The 23,734-nt window shown below is 42.0% G+C and overlaps 1 protein-coding gene across 1 annotated transcript in view; it reads right to left on the bottom strand.

Moving 5' to 3' along the window:
* Positions 1-13,717: 13,717 nt before the first annotated feature.
* Positions 13,718-23,734, bottom strand: part of igsf9a (immunoglobulin superfamily, member 9a) — a 36,547-nt gene continuing 26,530 nt past the window's right edge. The window contains exons 15-21 of the mRNA XM_011604494.2: positions 23,440-23,657; positions 23,032-23,116; positions 22,286-22,456; positions 21,849-21,885; positions 19,534-21,591; positions 19,155-19,228; positions 13,718-17,994 (exon numbers count right to left, since the gene is read on the bottom strand). Coding sequence (XP_011602796.2) covers positions 17,831-17,994; positions 19,155-19,228; positions 19,534-21,591; positions 21,849-21,885; positions 22,286-22,456; positions 23,032-23,116; positions 23,440-23,657 — 2,807 coding nt within the window. The 3' untranslated portion in view covers positions 13,718-17,830. The remainder of the gene's footprint in view (positions 17,995-19,154; positions 19,229-19,533; positions 21,592-21,848; positions 21,886-22,285; positions 22,457-23,031; positions 23,117-23,439; positions 23,658-23,734) is intronic.

The following is a 23,734-nucleotide window of genomic DNA, read 5'->3' as shown; positions in this document are numbered from 1 at the left end:
CCTCATTTATAAATCAAGTTGGAAGGCATGAATAAATAGGGTCTCTAATCAAATCATGACCTGTTGATGAACGTCCGGATGCTTCATTCGTTTATACTCGCCGCCCACTTTATCCGGTCCATCTTGCTAGTGAAAGAGTTTATTTTGCCTTCAGAAGTGTATTAATTCTTCCTGACATACTGTCAACAAGGTGTTGGAAACATTCCTCAGAGAATTGGCTCCATGGTATCATGATAGCTCCATACAGAAGCTGCAGGTTTGTCAGCTCCGTATCCATGATGTGAATCTCCCGTTCCACCAGCTCCCAAAGGTGATCTATTGGATTAAGATCTGGTGACTGTGGAGGCCACTGGAGTACAGTGATCTCATTTTCATGTTCCAGATGGGGAAGTAGCCATCAGAGGCTGGTCCACTGTGGTCATAAAGGGTCGGCCATGGTCAGCAGCAGGTAAACTCTGACCAAAACATCTGAATATCACAGCTGAAATTGTGACTCAGACCAGGCAACATTTTTCTAATCTTCTGTTGGCCAATGGTGAGCCTGTACTTGATGGACGTAAGTGAATATCTGTGTAACATTTAAAAGTTTAGTTTGCTTCGCCAAATCATTCAATCATCTCCTCATTAAATGACTCATTAAATTCTGAACTATCTCTGTGGGTCTCAGCAGATAAACACGTGCTTACACGTTACTAACAACATGTGTGGGATCTTTTGGTTTGCTCATTAAAATAATGTCGAATAATCAGTTCATTCATAATGTTTTATTAACAACAAAATTCTATTAAAAGGTCAAGAACGTGTTTCATTGAAACAAATGTTCACAAAAAATTTGTGTGATAATGTAGAGAGAAAACTAGGGGGGGGGGATTTATGGAGGAAGGAATGGGGTGGAAGATGGATTTAAGAGTGGAGGGACGGTTGTGATGTCCACCTTCCTTAACCTCTGGCTCTAGCGTCAAAAGACATACATCTATTTTTCTACACTTTGCCTGATAACAGTCTATGTGATAATCTCGTTTCTTTCTCTCCATGTTTTCTAGATGTGTTGTACAAATTATCTTCTCCATCATTCTCTGTTCAATGGTCTCTTCAGGCTTTTCTTTCTTCAGCTGCACAACTTGAGTCTCGGGACCTTCACTTTGTTCAGTCGATTGAGTTCCCCCTCCGGTTGGCGTAGGCAGCCTTCCCCTTTTCTGTAACCTTTGCATCTGTTCTGATTCTTCCTTTGTACGTCCATTTTCTGTCTCTCTGGCATGTTGAGGAACATCTTGTTCTGCACTTCTGTTCCCTTTTGTTCCTCCTTTCCTTGACTTTGTTCCCCTCCTTTACATTACATCATCATTTTATGGCTTCATAATTACATATCTAGATAATACAGCGGCTCACTTGAGTAGACTAAACTTTATTTTCCATAAGGTTTAATTTCCGGTTTAAAAGTTACCGACTCATCTGCTTATTTACCCCTAATTGACATGCTGTTTGATTGTATAAAACTTTGTACAATCCCAGGGAACAAAACATTTTAAAATATGTATTTATTTAGATCACAAACAATAAAAACTAAAACACTGCCACTGATGAAGGTGAATATTTAAAACGAGTAAGAGAACAGGTGACCTTTTTGTTCTGGGATGAAACAGAATATTTAAGTTTCAGTTGTCTGTGATTTTACTTTTGAAACATCAGGCCATGCTTAAAAGAGTATGGCTGTGTCAGTTTAACTTTAGGATTTCTTTAAACAAGCCTTCTGATGTAAAACTGAAAAAGGTAAAAAAAACAGTAGCACATAAAAGCTGTGCTGTGGCTGTGCTTGATAGACATTTTCTGTTGGTAAAAGCCCACAGGTGACACAAAAGTACTTCACAAAGTGCTGCACATTTAGAAAGCATTTCTTTGTGTTGAGTTGCAGCCATGGGGCTAAGTCTGCTAAAATATACAGTACTCATTGTACACTTATGGCTGCCCTGCTAACCGAACAGATGGTGGTTTAACATTAAGCTGTGGCACTTTAAAAAGTGTGGTTCTGTTTGAGAGCGTACATGAATGGGGGCTGTTGCTTTAGAGAAGTGTGCATGTAGAGTCTGTCCTTATGAGGTGGAGCTCTCGTGACTCTGCCAATAGCACCAAGTAAGGTTTTCCGCAAATTTAAATGTTAATTTTAAACGTTCAGTTTAACAATGCAGTTATGCCAATGCAAATGATTCTTAATTTTGCAAATGTTTTCCAAAAAAATGCATATACAATGCAAAAGTTACAGGTTTCATTAAATAAAAATCAAACATATGAATCATCACAGAAGGAAACCAGAAGAATGACACCGTCACTGGTTTAGAGCATTCAGTTAGTTTTGAATATTTTTTTATTGTGTTTACATTATATTTCCTTCACAAACACATTTGCTGTCGCAGTATATCACAGTGCCGGGGCTTTACTCCCAGAGCAACATTACTGTTAACAGCTTCGCCGCGCCTGCCAATAAAGGAAGATCGGCGGGGCCATTAGTCACAAACCATCATAAAAGAATGTGACTGCATCCACCCATCATTGTTCACATTTTTTAAATCAGCTTCTTGCTCACCAACCACCACAAGTGCCAACCGAAAAGCATTTTTCACCAGATTTAGTGACTCATCAGATTCCGTAAAGGTAGCACATATCATAATAGTGGCGAGATATAATTCAGCCACCGCCATCCTATGAATGTCTCGCAGGGTTCCAGCAGCTATAATTCGCCGCCTCAGTTCAGTTTACGGCGTGAGGTAGCTTCCAGCAATCAGGGACATTTTTAAAGAGGAGCGACTCTGAAAGCAGAGGGGGAACATTCATACTGTGCAGAGAATTGTAGACATTGATTGCCAATTTATGCTGTAAATAATTTTTCTAAAAACATGTATTTACAATCCGTACCACTGCACTGTGTCAACTTGCAGAAAGTCATGTGTTACAATGTTGTGGTAATAAAATGAAAATGAAAAAAGGAAACCCGCACATTTTGTAACAAATAAAAGGGAGACATTATTTTGCATCTTTTACTTTTTGAACAATGAAGTAAGAAACACATTTAGATACCTGTTTACCTATTGTCTGAAGAGAATTCTTTTATCTTGTTAGCATGTGTTATACTATATGTTTTTGTTTTCTGTTACAGTTAGTTTAGAAGTTAGGGATAGTATATAATCTTTAGTAGGAATAAAGATAAGCAGTCAGTTGACCCTTCCTTGACATGAATGTTGTTTAGACAGTTGGAGGCAGGAGGAGACAGTCAGACGGAAAGAGTTAAACCCCCATCGTAGAACGTGACAAATAGTTTACTGGTGTTGATAAGTTCCTCTGCAAGAAGGTGAACTTTGAACTGGCCATTTGGGAGACAACGGAGAACAAGGACTGTGTCAGCATCCAATGGGACTGGAAGAAGAAGACGAGGTCATCCAAGAAGAAGGACTGGATTGGACTGAATTAGCATCAATAATTTACATCTGTCTTTCTATAAAAGACTGGGCCAAGGGATAGTTAGGTTGTCAGACTTCATGCCCTGGCAATGGACTCTGTTATTGTAGGGTTATGAACTGGCCCGGGGCTCTGTAATATTTGTATCTTGAATTCATTCTATTTGCTAAATACATTTTGAAATTGGCATTTGTTTTCTTGAAGTCTTCATTCAAAGAGCACGCGGATTGGCAGTGACACACGAGAGGTATTGCAATCCAACATGTCTCATGCTGCTGAAGGACAAGGATGCTTTGGTACACAAACAGTTCTCTGTCACCTGGCTGGTTCGTGGCTGCATGTCTTCCTTTCCTCCTCTAGATTTGTTTCCTCTGTGTAATTAATGGATTTGCATATCTGACAAATGTTTCTATTCCAGTCCTCTTTCTGTCATTCCCCTTCACATAACCCTGGTCCCACTCAATGTTTCTCCATGGTAAAATGGAGTATTTTCCTTGCCCCTCTGGCTTATTGGAGGTCAGGCCCTTGCCTAGAGGCAATTTTAAATGTGAATATTTCTGTAGAAATTAATAAAGAGTAATTATGATTACAAAAATCCTGAAAATTATTAAATATAATTAATGAAAACAGGTTATGTGGCAAAGCCAGATCAAGAGTCGATGCAGCTTTGAGCAGAAAAGTACAATTTAACTTCTTTAAATAACAAATTGAAATTCAGATTTAACATTTGGATTTAACATTTACATGTAATATTTAGATTTAAGATCTCGTATTAACCTTAACACAAACGTTCAGTTTCCTCCGCTACTTTAAAAAGCACGAGTACCCAACCTGTTGGTACCAATTAATCTTACTGCCTGCAAACATGACATATGCGGGCCCAGAAGTAAACATTTATCCTTCCTTTACTATCACAAAATATCTCCGATTGCATTGGTTATTTAACAGGCTGCCATAACAGAGTCATTTCCTCTAATCTATAGCTCATTCATTTATTTGGGGAATTCCACCCCTGTGTTATGCCTCTTCTTACACCGTTGAGTTTAAAGTCTCAACATCCTCTGAGTCGCTTCCTTTTCCCAAACAACTGAACTTCACTTTGTGTCAAGTTCTTGGATACATCAGCACACATTTACACAACCATTAGACACAAATTACATCCATCATTGACACAGAATGCTTTTAGTCAGGTGTAGTCGAACCCAGTGTCTTACTCTGGGACACTTTAACAAGGATATAAAGAGATTTATGGCTGAATCAATTCTTGGACTGGCCAGGATACAGCCTTGCTGCTAATTGTCATGTGACAAGAAAACACTTACATGATATAATGTTTTAATATAATGGGTAATGCATGTAGAATATCTTGTGTTCATCATATGAAGGGGCAAATCTCCTATGGGTCCTACCTGTTTATCATCCCAAGAATCTGAATAGCTTTATAAATAAATAGTTGTAGAAAATATCAGTTCTAAGAAGATTTTCAAATAGAGAGAAATCACAGTGTGTAAAAGGGTAATGCAAAGGCAAATACACCTTCAGTTATCGTCTTCTGGAAGCTCCTCTTGCTAATATTTCCTTGGACTGAAATGTGCTCAGTCTGCATTTTTCTTGATTTAGGCCCAGCTTATCTCAGGCTTATAGAGACGTCAGCAAAAGCCCCTTTTAATAGTCCAGGCCTCTTCGTTCATTACCAAATGTAAAGTTTGCCGCAGAGGACAGCAAAGGATGGCCTCAGGCTAAATCAGGGGACTTATTCTACTCAACTGATTGTGCTGTAAATTCAAGTCTCCCTATGAAAAGAGAGAAAACATGTCTGGAAGCATTTGTGGCATTCCACAGAGCAAGGCTGCATTTTATTTCAAACATCGTCCAGCTTTCAGAGTCAAAAGCTTTTGATTATCGGCAGCATCAAATGTTTTTCTACTTTGGTAAAAAAAAACGAGTAAATACAAAGGTATGATCGTTGACCCATCATTAGCTCTTCCTCCAGCTTTTTTTCCTCAGCCATGATCCAAAATGTATTGAAGTATAAAACATTTGCAGCACTTTGCAGATGCATCCGCCTGAACCTCAATGATCAAAAGATATTTCTCTTGACAGGTTTATTGCTTCTAGAGCCACAAAAGGCAACCACCTTTCCGAGATAACCATGCTGAATTAACACGTTGACGCAGAGATGCCACCCTGTCAGGCTAAAGTCTGACGTCTTCAAGGATACAAATGCTTGTGAACTGTTTTCTTCACAGCAGGTGAGGTTTCAGAACCTCTTCAGCGTCGAAAGTGCAGCTCTTCAGGCTGTCTCAACACAGGACTTCCCCACATACACATACATGGCCCCTGTTGTAATGGAACACTTTCTCCTGGTCAAAGAGAACCCCGATAAAATGGAACAATTGACGTCTCCAGAAGCTATTAATGCTAATTCCGCTGATCCACTGAAAATCTATATTTAGTAGAGAACATTTACAGCTAGGCTTCAAAATTGCTGGCATTTTGCACAAGGTAGTTGCTGTCGATAGAATAATAATCCTTTCAGTGGGACCTACCGACTGTAGTAGTTTACATAAGTACTGTATTTCTAACTGATATGGGCCATGATGTTTAAGCAAAGACATTAAAATCATCCTGCGAGATGATGTTCCTCGTGTCTTTTTGCCAAATATCTTTTGAATCCCTCAGGTATTCTGCAATTATCAAGTAAAACCATTATTCCTTGTTGGTTGTTTGAATTTCCAGTGCTATTGCCATCAGCGTTTGACCCTTCTTAAATCTAATGCTGGCTGTTGCTGCTATGCTGACGACACCCAACTACACGTCTCCACAAAATCCAGCCCAACCACAATCCTCTCCCTTCTGACAAACTCTGGGTGCCAACAAACATTCTTCATCTTAACTACAGTAAGTCCAGCATCATTATCAATGACCCTAGGTCCCTTACCCTTACTGGTTTTTGGTTGCCACTTTCCCTGCTGGACTCACCCACACCTGTTCACACCACTGCATCACCTCTGTGAACCCTTGCATCTGCTTTAAAATCCTGATCCTGACCATGAAGCTCTTCACCATCATCATCATTCCTTCCTCCCTCATCTCCTCACGCCCTCTCCTGACTTTTCCGAGCATCAGACCTGTGGAAGCGGGCATATTGTTACACTGTGGATGCAGTGCACAACACAACGCAGCGTGCAGAGGTTAATCCAGGCTGACAGGATCAACGATTATCAGTAGTAGCAACGAGCTGGCATCTGAGCAGGAGGCGAAGAACCAGGAGCCTCGTCATGTGTTCCCAGTTAAAAGCCGGCCCATCATCCTTTGTTCCTGCCAATGGGGGTGTGAACACACAAACACTCCACAGAGGATACCAGCACATAGATATTACTGAGTTTAATGATTCACAAATTTAATAGGGATTTAATAACCAGGCTTTATTTTCACTTTATTTGTGACCAGGTAAGATGTTCTACAAATAAAACACAAAACAGGACGTGACATCACAGCAGTGACTTCTGTCATACAGAGAGCCATGTGTAGGTAATAAAGGAGTGGTTAAAAAAAAACATCGAGGAAGAGGATTTAAATCATCTTAAATCTAATCCCATTTTATTTGATTCATGATTTCAATTATTTGGCTAAGAAGAGTTAAATTACCAGATATTAATAAAACTATCACTGATGATGTTCACGGTACTTCAAAGGTGTTAGCATTGCTCTACATACACACACACACACACGCACATATTGTGCAATGCGTATACTGTATATATTAACATACATAAATATACTAGTTTATATAAAGGTTTATTAGCCAATAGTACAGCACTTTCAGTAAATATAGAGCATGAAGCAGTGGAGGTTTATTTGTACATGGAAAAATAATGACCAGTGACTGATATACATCTATTAATTAGTAATAATAATTTAAAAAAATGAAGACTCATCCTTGCTCTCGAAACAGTGAGTAAGGATTAGTGAAAGAGTATGTGATTTCAGACAGATTTAAGGGGCAGATTTAATAAAAGAAACGTTATACACAAGATAGCGATTCCTTTCTGTGTCTCCTTAAAACTTTTAAAGCGTTTTTGCAGCGTTGTCCTCGGTGACCATTAACATGTTAACCCTGTTGTAGACCAAGTCATTTGTAATTCCCTCTCTTATTCCCTGAGTTCCCAACACCACAATTGTAAAAAGAATAAACCAAAGAATACTCCAGTAAAACTGAAGTATACGTTATTCACGAGGATTCTCTGTTGGATAACTTGTGAACCAATTAAATTCTGCATCCCACTTATTCATCACACTGGTTTTAAACTCGTAAACGTGGCAATTCATTTCACATGTTGAGTTAGGGTTAGGGTTAAACTCCCGCAGAAACAATTCCTGAAAAATTCCTTTTTAAGAAGAACTAAAACCCAGAGTCACTTCAGAATGTGACTCCAGTGGTTATCGGAGAGTAGAAAAAAAAAAACAATCTGAGGTTTCCACACATGCATTAGCCTGGCACCTAGCATGTCTATCAGCAAAGGTCAGAAAAGTTCTAAGTGGATTACATTATTCCTCTGCAACCCTGACAATGCATCCGTGGACTCGGACACCATGCAGACATGCTCTGCTTTCTAAAAAGGCTCAGTTCTTTAAAGCCTGCACCCCCACCCATTCACCCACCCATAATGTCAAAGCAGCAGGATGCATTTTCAATGCAATTCCACTCAATCATGTTAGCCTGACGGTTATTAAATAGTGGGTTGAGTAAATGTAATTACCCAGCACAGCATCCAGGTACTCAGCACCTAATACTGCTGCGAGTGGACCATTGAACTTCCGTCTGTCATCAGCAACAGTGACCTTTCTGATTCAATGTGGCAACATTTGAATGCAGCATTGTGAGTAACCTATCTTATTTTGACAGGGTTTATTGTGGGGCTTTTTTGAGTTGCATAAGTTAAAAATGCATGTGGAAAAAAGTGGATCCTTATTGTTATGTCGGGTTTCAGTCATTCATCAGAAAGTCACCATGTGACACTAAGTGTGTTTGTGTTGGGCGGAGGCCAAGAATGTTAAATCAGAACTTTTTCTTTTCACTTCTTTACACTTCTGTCATATTTACATGTAAACGGCATTTTAAGTAAGTGCTTTTCCACATGGTTCAGCCTCTCTTTCTGTGTAACCAGGATGTGTTGTTGCATCACACAAAGCACACCAGCAATTAGTGGCCTGGCATGAAATCTACAGCATTCATTCATTCTGGTGTAAATTCCAAGATTCAAGATTTACTTTATTCATCCCCAAAAGGAAATTGAATTGTAATAGCAGCATAGACGAAGGAATGAAGGAATACAACTATAGTATATAGACACATATAGCAGCAGGTGTGCCTTATTTATAAAGTATAGTATGTGCAACCTCAATGCATTAGACCTCTTTCTGAGGTTACAGGTGGCACACTATAAATAGAGCTTGGTTACCCATCCCATTATCCCATTACTGAGTCATACAGTCACCTGGCATGCTACTGAAGAAGGCTTTACATAGACTATTCAAGCTTGAACTATAAAAAGTGGACCACTCTGTTCTGTGTACTTTCTCACTTCTGCTGTATTCTCTGGTGACAAACTAACCTCGGCAATTCTCAAAGGTTCTGTCAGCTCCATGTCAGTTTCCCCAGCCATCGTCAGGCTGCGAATCCCAGGGGAGCTGTACCCCACTGATAAAAAACCAAAAAGGCTAGTTTCACCTTCAACTAAGCTAAACGTTGAAAATGATAAGAAATCAAACTCATGTCGAACAAGCAGAGGCTAACAAGTTTCACTCTAATCTATATTTACACACTGCACCTCTAAGCACAAGGTCTTTTTTACTGTTTTATGGTCATTTCGTAGAGGACTGGTGCAGTGGCTGACACAGTTTCTGTAATTTGTGTGAATTTGTGTGTTCTCTTTGTGCCTGCATGCAAGCCTCCAACACAGGCAAAAAACATGCACATTTGGGTGGATTGGAAACTCTGAATTGCCCCTAGGTGTAAGAGTCATTGTGTGTCCAAGGGATATCCTCCAACACCGGTCACCCTGTGGCTGGATGGATGTTGTTTGGCATTTTAATTTTACTTTCAACAGTTATAGCATATTTTCTGCAGGCTAAGTAATGCGCCCTCAGGCTCAGCCTCTGTTCCATTACGTCATAATTGTAACTGCAATTGCTCAAGGACATTCTTGAAAATAGCCCGAGGAAGCCTTCTGCTCAATTTCATTAGTGGTTGTTGGTTTAATCGTGTCGCACTATACCTTATAAATTATCTGCCATCAGTGGCAAAAGGCTTTTGTCCGTATTAGAGCTGTGCCAACTATAGTGCAGCCATAAAATTAACTATGATGTAATGCATTCTGGCATCCTCAGGCCGTTTTGGTTTGACATAAAATATTAACAAGTGCAAATGTTACGAGTGATGCGCGATCCGAAAGACAGGAGCGACAGACAAATGTGAGGAGTGTCAGCTGGACGCGGAGGACAGGAGTGACTGATAAACTGAGGCAGCTGAAGAGATAAACTGCAGGAAGTGACAGAGGCATGTCCGTCAGGGGTGACTAAACAGCAGGTTGGAGAGATTTGAAGGGCAACGCGGCACAGTCCCGAACAACCAGCGACAGGCTGTCAAAACACCGGACAACAGAGCCAAGAGCAAACACAAATGAAACTTAACCACTGTAAGAGGTTTATAATAAGACAGGCCCCCCGATTATTGAAGTCTAGTAGATCTCTGGCTACCACAATAACCTCTTTGTAATCAGTTTGATTGATAGAATAATCAATTTGGCTGAAATAGCCAACATTTAGTGTGCGAAATACCCCCATCGACTGCTGCATTCAGGAGTACACTCATTCTAGCTAAATCTATATTTGAGTCTTTCATCTTGAAATAGATGGATTTTTAGACGTTACAAATAACATTCCATTCCTGGGCTGGCAATTATGGGATGCAACACTAGTACTGTGGTTTGTTAGGCCTTTATTTGAATGTTGTTGGAATTAATGATGGCTCTCGCAAACAGCAATTATTTTACATACAAAACTACTCTTAGAAACTGCTTGCGGGCAACAATTTTCCATTTCACTACGCAGACAAGGTCACGTCTGCATGCCAAGATAAGGACTTTTTTCACGAATGTACAGTATATTGACTCATAAGATATTGTGAATTTAAATGTGTGTTGAGGTGAATGTGTGATGCACATCTTTGAGATCAAGGGGAACACACACCCATGTCATCAGACTGAGGGCAATCTGCATAATGACATTCAGAATGTTGTAAAGAAGAGAGCTAGAGTTAGGGGTTCGGGCTACAGCTCTACGTTCTCTTCTTTTGTCTTCTCTTCCCTACATAATGAATAGTGGGTTCAGATATTATTTGAATCGCTACCGGTCCAAAGACCAGTGACTTCTCCTATAATGGTCCGGTGGTCGCACAGGAACTAGGAGCACATGCGTTACTGGGGAGTAATTTGTTTACCTACCTCTTGGTCTGGATGTAGGAGGAGGTGAGGTTGAGCAGCCTTCTAAAGCTCTTTACACAAAACTATATTGAGATGATCGAGCTATGCCGAAACCTTAAAGAAGCTTTTTCCAACATGTAAAAATGCACTTCGATTCCATCTGAAAGACATTTCGAGATTCTTGGAGGTTCAAGGTTTTGACAGGAGGGCCAGTTGCACAATCTTGTTCCCAGTAATTGTTAAAAACAAACAAAATAAAACAACCAAAATGACTCAGGTGGGATGAACCGAGCCAGGGCGTAGTGTGATATGTCAACGCACCGCTCAGTCCCATTAAAAATCACAAGACCCAGGCCATCCCTTTCTGATACAACTGGAACTGAAAAAATGTAGACTTTTCTCAGCTCAGCTCTTGACAATCAGTAATTTTTGAGAACTGTAAGGATGCAGTGTTCTTTTATTGTTTTTGTTTTTGTGACCACTCCAGGAGCCTGGTAGTTAGGAACTAGGAAAACATACAATTTAAAATGGCAACCTCAAAAGCACTGCTCTTATAGTAAAAGCGGGAGTAGTTATAATCTTAAAAATTGTGTGAGTGTGTGTGTGTGTGTGTGGGGGGGGGGGGGGGGGTCAGGCAGAGAAATTCCCAACAACAAACACAATGTACAACTACGAAGAGCTGCTTAATTGTCCTGGGATGGACGGTCTTTAGATCTGTCACACTCGTGGTGGGATTGAGGCATCCCAGCGTCACTACTCATTACACCAAGTGTCAAACTTATACCCCTGTCTCTTATAGGTGGGCACACACACACACACACACACACACACACACACATACACACGCACCCTTGTATATATAACTTTTGTAGACATGGTACATAAGCCAGCTCCTTGCCCCTACCCTCTCCATCCCAACTAAGTCACTGACCCAATTCTGACTTTAACCTTAAAACCTCGTCTTGAACCTGAAACAATACTTTGGAGTTGAGGGGCCCAGCAGAAATGCCCAATTTGACAATAATAATAATCCCCACTGTGCTAGTAAAACAAGTATTTTGGCACTGCGTACAAAGCAAATACAAGGAAGGAAGGTAGGTCCCTCCTGTGTAGCTGCTGGCAGGAGCCCGGTCCACCCCCGTCCCACCCTGAATCGGGATGCAGGATTGTACAAAGTGCACAGAGGTGGATTTATGGTGCATAAACTACAGAACATCTCCTTCCTCCCACATCCACCTCTCCTGACCCACCTCAGGTCTTTGGGGTCTACACGACTGCGGTAGTGATGTTGAAGTTTTATTTGGATTTTTTTTTTTTTTTTTGTAATTTTAATCAGATAGGTCATTCTTCTGTGTCCATTTTAGCCACCTTAGCTCTCCTATTATGTATTTTTTTTAAAACTCAATACACTCCTCAATTTTGTTTGCTTGATTAATTACATATAAAATGGAACTATATTTTTATAGTTTTTCAATCAGGACAGGGTCTTATTTTGACACAGCTGCAGAGTGATTAACCACAACTGTCTGAAAAGAAACTGTTTCCACATTCTTTCAAAGTCTTCCTGCTAACAAGCAACATTAAACTTTGGAAGCCTTTCTGGATTTGTCTCATTTTTAACAATTCCGACTGAACGCCACTGAGTGACACGTCGTACAGTTGTATTTTTGGTCGAGTGCAATATGAGAATATAAGTAAAAGTTTTAATTAAAGCATGGAAGCTGCTCGTCTGGAGAAAACCTCCAGAGTCTCCAGTGAATTTATGTTGCTTTTACTCTTTTTACTCGTGAAAAAAATTATCTGCTCCTTGTCCCCCCACATGCCACCCCCACCCCCAAGTTATATAAATCATTATTTAAATTGCATTTTAAATAATCATAATTTAATAATATTGTTTTTTTAAACCAGTAGACCTGTATGAGGTGGAGAAGTTATACATCTTGGTGTTTTTTAATCGTTATTTTGGGTTTAGCTGACCTCTCCGGGGTCCGAGCCCAGGTCAAACCTTCCGGTAATTGTTTAAAACAATGTGGCAACGGGTCAGCAAAATAAATAATGGGAAATGGTCAATATCATCCATCCTTTGGGCTTGTCTGTGATTGAGTTTCCTTAAGTTAAACCAAACTGGACCAGTCTGACCCAGATCTACCACCAGCTGCTCAATCCTTTCAAAATTCATAAACATTAATGTCATCTGAGACACAAAGAGCCAAATCTCCGCTGTTGTTAGTCTGTGTTTTGTTGGGATAAGTTGCCTTGATGATGATGATGATGATGATGACAACGACATGATGATGGTGTAGCAAAAGGTAACTAAAAAGACTTCTGCTCCTCCAAAGTTTTTATCCAACCATTGAAAAGGTTAATGCTCAAACGTGTCATTTCTGCATATTTTTAGTCAAATGTTCTGATAAGTGCTCGAGTGCTGTTGTGTGAAAGGAAATCAAGCAGCCAGACCTTCATTTGAAGTGTGACCAAGACTTGCAAGCTGGTTGAGGCTTCGCAATATCATTCAACAGCCGAGAGTGGAGGAGGATGAAACCAGCCAAACTCACGGTTCCCATTGTTAAACCATGCTAGTGCTACAGGCTAATTCACATTCAGCCTCTGTAATCTAGACCTGCTGGCTTTGAAACATCTTATTTATCTGACTTTTGCACTTTTTTGTGTGTTTTCTATAACTACAGATCACCAGCCTGAACCGGTGCACGGAAACATCGGACAAACTACACACGGAGACATCCAGAAAAACCACGTTTGGTAGGTCAAACCAAAGCGAATCCCACTGTACATTTGATTTTTATTTGAAAACATGGATTCATGGACTTTTGGTTTTCTATTAAAAATACGAAAATGGGCAAAATGAGGATTTCCAATGTTGAAAGCTGAAGCCTGATTGTGACCAAGTGAACATTTTTGCGCCAACAGTGTAAACAGTGTAAAATGTAAACTGCTTTTCATCTTTTTAACACACAATCCTCCATTTTTTATGACTTACATCATGCACAAGTGCATAAAACAAAACACAACTACAGGCATTCAATAGAAAAGTGGCATTAAAAAACCTTCAAGAGTAAGCTCATATTTAAAAAATACATTCCTCAAATAAAACAACAGTTTCTTTTTCCCTTCATACTCCGACATTATTACAACCTTAACTACAAGGGTGAGAACTGTAAAGAAAAAGAAGGGTTTATGATTCATTTACAAAAAGAAACAAAAAGATTCCACAAAACTTAAAGAACAATGCTGTTCAGACAGTGTTACTCAGTGATTGATGATAGAAACTATTTCTTTATAATATGTTTTGCATTTTAGAGATCTCATACAGTATATATGTATAAAATATCACATGAATAGTACACACATTGAACAATTGGCAGAAAATCAATAGGTTGTGACAAATTTATGGAATTTACAAAATAAAAATCACATAGTTAAGTGAAGTTCTTTGTCAGTAAATCTGATTAAACTACAGTTGGTAACTACACCTGCAACACGCTAAAAAAAAAAAATCTGTGAAAGATACGGCAATTTGTTTAGGTCTGTTTCCCTTTCAGCCAAATACACATTCATACACATATTTATCCTGTTCATACAACATTGTAAAAGCTGTAAATGATGAACAAAAAGACCTCTGACTTGTAAAACAGATCCGTTCTGAGATGTTCGTAGCAAATAAACAGCAGCGCGATGCGGCAGCCGGCGAGGTGTTGAAAAGGTCACTCAGTATTTGTGAGATGATTACTGTGTTAGTGTCTGGGAACTGTCACTAGCTAAAACATGCACGGATCACATATATGACCATCGTCGCTGCTCTACAGAGACGCCACAGAGAAGAGCTATGAAATCCAAAGTGAATCACTGGCAGCTTCTCTCCCAGGAAAAGCTTAGTGTTTAAAAATCAACATTTCCATCTCCAATCAACCCTTCAAATATATGGAGAGAACCAAGAATGTGCTCATAATGGTCCTGACACGACTGTGGCGTCAGCTTGATGCCAGTGGGGGCTGCAGCTGGTTTGGCATTAGAATGGAGTCTGCAAATGTTCCTACTGGTGTTGAGACGCCTACGGAGCACGGCAACAGTTGGACATTATTTTCTCTTTCTTTTCAGCTTCTCCTTCCTTCGAATAGGCTTCACTCACATTTCTTGGTACCAATCACAGCCCATTTACAGAAATAAATGGGTCACTTATGCCTATATTATCTTCTTTTTTTCCTCCATCAGGCTCACAAGGAGGGGGGGGGGGATATCCTTGCTGCATACCAATGAGCTGCCAACTGATCACAAGGCCCTATGTGAGCCTTCCAGTAGCACTGTGAAGGTGTCCTGGCACCTTCCTCTGATATCGGAACACCTCTAAGTTTTTGCCTGCTCAGTGCTTGAGCTGAGAACCCTCCGTTCAGTGGAGACCCCAACAGCCTGAGCTACACCTTGTATACATGATCTATAGTCGTTTAAAAAATCTTTTTTAGGTTTAGGTTTTGTTGGTAAATACTGCCTGTTTAATAAGGGAAAATACTCTTCCCTTAAAGGTCTGAGTATTGTCTACAAATATAAAATACTAGGTTCTGACATGCTTGGAGAGGAAAGGGCATCCCAGGACATCCAAAAAGGTCATTAAACAGCTTAAAAACCACCTTTTATCAAATATCTACACAAACAAGTTCAAGGTCAAAACAACAGGTAATTTTTACCTTCTCCTAAATGAACTCAATAAACTGAAAAAAGACTTGGGAAAGAACTTGTTCTCTCTCCGACGCTGTTGTTTCTTTCTCAAAGTGTAATTAACTCTGCTGACATTTTTGAGAATTTGTGTTTTCAGAGTGAGGCTGGATCTGCACATTTAAAAACTCCAATTTAACTTTCAATCCTTGAATTATTCAGCAACTGCAATATTTTCTATGGCAGCATTGCTGATAATTACACTAATTTTCCACTTGGCAGACGATAATAATCCCTTTATCCTCAGCCTTAAGGTTTGATGGGTCTCCTCATTCTTTGCAAAACAAAACACTCTTGTAGTGAATAATGGAATCAAAACAGGAGATGCGGAAGAATCGACGGTAAAACGTGGCTTTGAAGGGCGCCTGGAGCAGGACAGCCAAGGTATCAGACCCATGAGATTATTTCATCTGGATTTGCATGTCAGTTCCTGAAAACTCCGTCTCAAAAGAACAATTCGGCTACAACCACAAACCCAAATCAAATAAGAATATCTACAGGGAATAATCGAGACAAAGTTAAGAGTATTAATCAAGAATAGCAAATGGAATCTTTAAACAGGCTGAACAATTGTATAAATGCTCTGTTCAAATAAATTCGGTCAAGACGCATTTAAACAATCATATTAGCATTTCTAATTTGCTCTCAGTGCTGACTTAAGTGCGCAAAAGGTGGATTTCAGACGTCAGTGCGTCAGTCACACTTTCCAAATGTGGAATTCTTCAATTTATGGTCGTTCCTACTAATTAAATCTGAATCATGAGAAGAGAAAATGAAACAGCCAGAGAACCTGATTAATTTGTTCTGTGAGTGACGATTCCTTAGACATTTAACACGACCTGCATGTTGCGGTGGTCACGTCACCAGAAACGCTCACTCGTTATGCTAAAGCAGCGCTGAGCTAAAAGACCCTGTTGGAGCCCACTTACATTTTGATTTGACATTTCAATTCATGTTGACTTGCTTTAAGCTTTGGGGAGTTGCTTTCTGACATTTGGAAATAATTCACTGAGCATTTAATGACCGTAATAAAAGAGAGCTCGTTTAAAAGCTAATCCACCTAAGTACACACAATTACTGAAAAAGGTAGCAGTATAACAAGTTTATCACCTGGCTTTGTTGTCTCTGTCAACAGGTTTCTGTGGCGACGCTTTATGGCTGCATTCTGAGGGATACAGTTTCTGAGTATGTTTTCATTTTTGGTTTTATTATTGCCAGGATTATGCAGGAAAAAAAAAACATCTTTCTGTCCAATGGTCAAATAGTAAACGAAGCTACTAAATGCAGGGCACCAATATATTTATAATGGAGGATTTACACAGAGCGTGTTCCCTCTGCCAGTCATAATTAGGTCCAGGATGTAGATTCTTCGGCCTTTTTTTCCTTCCGCCATTGTTTATAATAACATGTTAGGTGATAAAGTAACTACACTGATAAGAAATATAATTATATATGTAATATACGAATGATTGCATGAGGGAGTGTAGAGTATGAGATGAGTTCATTTCCAAACACGTGCTGAAGCTGCAGTGTGATCTCATGCGTGTCATTTGCTGTTGGGCTGGAACGCACGCGCATCACACATGTCTCCAAAAATTGTGCATCTATTAGAATGAAATCGGTAAATATCGCTCCGCTCGCGCTCATTTGAAAGCGATATGTCGTCTTTTGCTCCCCACAATTTTAAGGAAGCGGAAGGAAAAGATGTAAATTGCCTACTTCACAGGCAAATCATAACGTCACCTTGAAATAAAATACAGATAACGCGTAGAAACTATGCAGACATTAGCCTTTACTTCAAACAATTGTTTTACGGAACGCGTTCAGCGTCTGAAAGGTTTAATTACTCAACCAGTGACAACATCCGCGCTGCCTTTTACTCCCAATCTGAACAACTGCGCGATAACAGGTAAGTAGGTGCTAAGTGGGTGCAGCCATTAAGGGATTTAACCTTTCAAATATATCAGGAAAGGGAAATAACCGTACATTATGTTAGTTTAGCAGCTCTGCTTCTCCAAAGGCCATCTGGGCTTGGCAGAGCGCCTCAGAATGAAAAGTCAAGAGCATGACAGACAGCAGGGTGAGCAGATTTTCTCTTTCTGATCCTTCAGCTGTTAGAGAGCAGCAGCGAGAACTGACACCTGAAACCTGTGAGCCCGGTGCGGTCAGAACAGCACAGCCTCTGGTTCTGGTCCAGCAGAGCAGCTGCCGGGGTGCCCCGCGTGCGATGGCAGGCGAGTGCAGTTTCTCAGCGTGTTTGTGGAGTGCTGCATGCTGGGAAGGCGTCTGCGCTGTGAAGGCTTCAGTAGATCGGAAGAAGGGAGCTCTCCTGCGGGTACAAACAAACGTGTGTTTTTTACCCTTCATTTACCCTTCACTTGTTCAGGAAAATACCTCCAATGAGGCTCCTATAGAATTCCTCTGGTTTGCTGAAGTGTGTTGAGATGTGTTTTGGCGAACACTCGACTGTATCTGGGACATCTTCCTCAGGTTTGGAATTTAGGAAAAAAACGCCTCCACATGATGTCAACTTGTAGTTGACACCATTACATTTGAAGAAAATTTGCTAGCGCTTCCGTGGCGTTGCACTCTGCAGCCACCTGTGGCCTCAACTGTCTTCATAGCAGCTGGTGTTTCACCGACCTTGCGTCTCATTTCAAATCAGCTCGTTGCAGATTTGGTACTTTGGGAGTTTCCAACATTTCAACATGAGTCGAGTCGGTTTAAAATGGGGACATGTTGTGCTAATTTAGCCATTTTCTCAACTCTCAAGCTGCGTGTGCTGTTGCAGCATCCAGCTGTGCTACGAGCCTTCAGGAAGAGTTTGGAGTTCACCCTCCTTCCTGATTATTCACCTCACTGTCTTGTAGCACAGAAATGTTTTGGATAAAGCCTGACTGTGACCAAACACCTCCATTTTTTTCGTTTCATCCGACAACAGACTCCTCTGGAAAAGGTTTTTTCACCGCCCTACCATCTGGATCCGACAGTCAGCCCTGTTATTAATCATAATCCGAGTATATGATCTCATAATTGTGTAGTCGGCCTCTAATTTCATTACAGAGCAGACATGTGTGACACAGGGAGTCTAGTTAGGGAAAATAAGGACAATTAGAGTCAGCAAACACGACGGTCGGTTTCAAACCATTACGGATTGTTTTCTAACCAGCTGTCTCGACCCACTTGCACACTGCTTTTGATTACACAGCTGGTGAAAGTTGCAATTTCCCTCCAACTCTCACCCGACAATTGATGCTTTCCGAGCTTGTTAAAAGTGTGTTTCTTCGTATCTTACAAAAAAAAAAAAAAAATCAAGGGAAAGGTTGCACAAAACATACATGAAGATGGGAGCCTCATGGGAGCCTTAGACGAGTTTTAAACAACAAATGGGTGTAAATAACAATCCGTACAGTTTGAATGCGGCATAATCAGTTCCATTTGTGCACCGAATGCAGCCTTCACAGAAATGATGCGCAGAGAAATTCTCACCCTCGTAGTCTCCAGGCTGCGAGCAGAAATCAGCGGCATCCCACTCATAATTTTCATCAACCGAGGCCTTTCTCCTGCAGAGGTCACAGAACATGGCTTAGCACAGTCGGCATTTCAATGCAGACGAAGAGTTCTGCTATTTATGGGGGTATATTCTCTCGGAATGATGGAGCACAGAACACAGTACATCAGACTGTGCTTGAAGGACTAGAGGGTTTTCAATGGAAGGACTTGGCTTGTGAAAGTAAGTAACTGGATTTCACGTGTGGAAATTCAACAAAAAGCAATCAGAGATGAACCTGATTTTTTATAAATAATAAAACTAGAAAAAATCAATAAAGTCCCCTGATTGTTTTGGTTTTTTTGTCTTCATAAATACCTGTGGGGAGCGTCATCATGGGTCCTCCTCTGGCTCCCCTCCACAGTCTCCGGGAAGATGGTGAGGCTCGGGGGAAGGTGACAAACGGACAGCAGCCCGTTGGCCGGTCCCATACTGCCCCGACCGCTGCTGGCGTAGCTGCTGTAGCTGCCAGACTGTGGAACTCCCTCGTAGCTTCCCGCCTCTATCTCGAGTGCGTCGGGGTGTTTGTCGTCGTGGACACACGCGGGAGGGTCCTTCAGCACCTCTGAGGAACCTTGCGTCTCTGCAACCACCTCCTGGTGGCCACATTCATTTATTTTACACCCTGAGTTTAGAAACGTGTTATTCTTCAAAGATAGTCTATCTGAACTCTCCTGCGGAGGTTGGGAAGTAGAGGGACAATTGTTGGGAGATTTGAGGACTGTCCTGGAAGGTAGCACCCGTTTTTCCAGGAACAAAGAAGATGTGCGGTCGGGAGATAGAGCAGAGCAGTTCTCTTGGCTAAGAGAGTATATCCAAGCATCGGGAGTAAGGAACTGCTCCTCCTTTTGTGTCCTCATGTCCAGGCTACGACTTAGAAGCGCAGACTCCCAGATTTTAGAACTTCGGACTCTTGAAAGTTCAAGCCGAGGGTCCGGAGGAGTAGATCTGATAGAAGAACCTCCAAAAATAGGATCACCCTGGTCTTCAAACCAGCTTCCACTAGCTGGTGAATGGCCATGCTGCAGATGAGAGGCGATCCTGTGGTGCAGCATTAACCTGGAAGGTATTACTATACTTTCCTCCAACTGTGGCTCATCCACACTCATTTCCACACTGACCTTTTCATCAGAAGCACTTGGAAAAAGCTCTTTCACTCCTGAAGCGTGAGCAACTGCACTGAGAGCTGAATTCGATCTTTCAGTATATCTGTTGCTATGGAAAGACAAAGTTGAAATGCTACAATGACTGGGACTGCTCTCTGGTGACCCGTCACAGCCCTTTGGTCCCGCCACTTCCTTTTTGTGTTTCTTTGAGGGCTGATATGGGAGAGTCCATCTGTCTATGGATTTCCCACCTCCCTCCCCGCAGTGAAGCTGCCGCTCTGTGTCAGAAGACATAGCAGGACTCAGAGACATATTTGCACAGCTTAAGTTCGATGCAGGAGCTTCCCAGCCTAAGGAAGGTGTTGAAAAATTGCTTGACGATAGGGCAGAGCGCTGCTTGTTGCCCTGGGGGTATCTGTGAGGAAGGGTCCTGCTCCTATATTCCCACAGGTTCTCAGAATCCCGTCTCCCCTGTCTTTCTCCACCTAAATGCTGCTGCGTAGTAGAGCTTCTTTCCAAAGTGTACCTCTTTAGCTCCTTCTCCAGCTCCTCCCTCTCCTGAGCCAGTTTCAGGCAGTGATTGAGATTCCCTTTCTCACGCTCGTGCTCCATTTGCAGAACCAGCGCGCTGGCGTTCGTAGCTGGCTGCCCGAGGCCGCGCCTGATATGTGGGAGAACTGGAAAAGTAAGAGTGTGTTTTCTATCTTTAGCTGGAAATGTGGCCAAACTGCCGTTTGAACACACACTGCTGAGGTCAGGGAAGCGGTCATCGCCTGCGTTTGACTCCGTACCGAACGGTTCACGGGGGGGCAGGTGCTGAGCCGTGCTACAAAACTGGCTAGAGGGAAGCGCCTCGGTCAGATCGCAAGGTGGGAGTTCAACAGAAAGCACAAAGGGGGGCTCTTTTTTCTCCAACCTCTCCGACCGTAGCGACACAGACCTTCGACCTCCCTCGAGCTGGTCGCAATGTTTTTTGCTCCGAGGACCCGGTGTGTCATTTTTATACGGCGGGATCAGAAAGCGTCCATCTGAGCCCCGAGAGATCAGCTCGATTGAAGAAGAAACGGGGTATGAGGTCGCCTTGCTGAGACAACTCTTGCTGGTGGAGAGGTGCTTCATCCAGTGATGGCTCTCACTGCCTAAGGAGGAGCAGTCTGCCTGCGAGGAGGACGGGGAGGAGGTGCTAGAGGAAGTGGTGGGGCAGAGGCTGCTGGGTGGCAGGAGGCTTTTCTTTAACACACTGTCTGGACTGCCGCTGCCTGAAGTCTTTCTGTGACAGACGGGGTAAAAGAGGAAGAGGCGGGTGAATACGAAACAAAAAAAAAACAGAAAAGAGTGAGAATAACAGTTTGTGTGAGAGGAAGGGAGGAAAGACACTTTAGTCAGACAGACCAGAATAGCAGCGGAGAGAGGGTCAATCGGTTTTGATGAAGAAGACGGCTGAGGTGCTGGCATTTTCGGGGCATTTAAGTTTGCAGAAGGAAAAGGGCAATGGGAGGAATTAAGGAATGAAAAAGGGGTACTCACATCGATGGGGAGCGTTTATAGATGGCAGGGGGGGGTTCTGGAGGGAAGGAAGAGGGACGAGATGGCATTTGACTCATTAGGATACAACCACACTGAGAGGAAGCAAGAACAATCCCCCCCCCCCCAATAGGAGTCCATTAAAGGGCAAGGGATGCACAGGCTTGTCCAAAAAGTTAATTACACTTCCATTTATCAACCACTAATGAGAAATTACCCTATTACCCTAATTAGCGAGTAATGTAAATGACATCAATAACTTTAACAACTGAATGGATGAGCGGGAGAACAGAGGAGCAGCAGAACCATGCAGGGGGGTAGTATGATTTATATAATGGAGTAAAAGTGCCTTCAATATTTTATTGAATAAATTGTTATATTCATGATGCAGTTCATCAAAGTGAGTGTCTGCTGATTCTCTAGAGCGAGGAGGGGGTTACCGTCTTCCTCCCGTTTGCAGCGTCGGCCCATCTTGCGGCTGACGACGCAGGCGCTCCCCAGCAGCAGAGCCAGGGCCAGGCCCATGAAGCCAACCCCGCCCAGGACACCGGCCATCAATGGCTCTGGGACGTTCTCCAGCAGCTGGGACGAGACCGGGTAGCTGTCCATCCCTGTGACATCATTGGAACAGTTTTTTTTTTTAAGTCAGCAGAACTTACTAGGCGGAAGTAGTGGAAACAACTTTAAAAGTTATTTTGCTTTATTTTAGGCTGTTAATAATCTCTGCATATCACACAAAGATCTGGAACCATGAGGTTGGCCTAGTATAACTGTGAAATGGATGTAATCACTGATGATGACTATCAGCAAACCGTAAATTTCTCCAGACTGATATTATAAGCAGATGATTGAACAGCATCGTAACCCTGGTGATACCACTGGGATACCAGATCCACTCCTTTGATATCTCTGTATTTCTAATCTAATGAAAAATTCATTTCACACTTGCACATTAGAATCAGAAAAGACCAATAAAAGTTCTGTTGCTAACTCTTTAAAGTTATTAGTGAAGCCATTTTCTATCACTTGAGCTTGTAATGGGCAGAATTCCCCGAGGCATCGCTCTAATTTGGCTCCAGTGTTGGAACTGGAAAATGAAGAATGGGAATAGGGTTTGGAAAAGGAGACTGCTGGAGGAGGATGGGAAGGGTGGGGTGAGGGGTTAAGGTTGTTCTCAGACACCTACCAATGGTGGAGACATTGACTGATGGACTGGGCTCGCTCAGCAACTCCCCACAACGAGAGAGCAGCCGCAGCTCGTATGCGCGGTCCTGAGACACACACACACACACACAGCAGAGAGGACAGAGGATGAAACCACACTTTGTCAACACGGGCCTCTGCTTGCAATGCTAATGAAGTTCATTTGAATCTGTGAAGGCCTGGATAGTAAAAACAAAAACAATGTGCGGAGGAAGACGCAAAGCCAGGGCACAGAGTGCGGATTGAAAGATGACGGGAAAGTGGCGGCTGCGAGGTAGGCGTGCATCATTGAGAGACCCGGGGAGTGAAAGCTAGCCTAGATAAAAATCTCCACAGTGTTGTGTGCGTGGACTGATTAGTCTCAGAGGGGGCATTGTGCATGGCTCTGTACCTTGTGCAGACCTGGAACCACTATCTCACTCCTGTTGGCGCCGATGTTCTCGTCCAGATTGAACCACTCCCCTTGTTCGGTGCGGGACTGGAGAACAAAGGCGGTAACCTGAGGGTTCTGCACTTCGGGAAGCGACCACTGCAGAATAATGCCTGCCGAGCTCTGATTAGCTGATAGAGACGCCGGGGGCTTCAGTCTGCCTCTCCTCAGTGGAGATCCTGAAGCAGAGGGAATAAGAAAAAGACCTCCAGACAGTCAGACGTGGGGTTGAAAAAATCAGCTCGCAGACGTCCAA

Source organism: Takifugu rubripes, chromosome 6 (genome assembly GCF_901000725.2).
Source record: "Takifugu rubripes chromosome 6, fTakRub1.2, whole genome shotgun sequence".
Taxonomy (NCBI): Eukaryota; Metazoa; Chordata; class Actinopteri; order Tetraodontiformes; family Tetraodontidae; genus Takifugu; species Takifugu rubripes.
The sequence above is the reverse complement of the archived record's forward strand: the minus strand, read 5'-3'. Positions and strand labels throughout refer to the sequence as shown.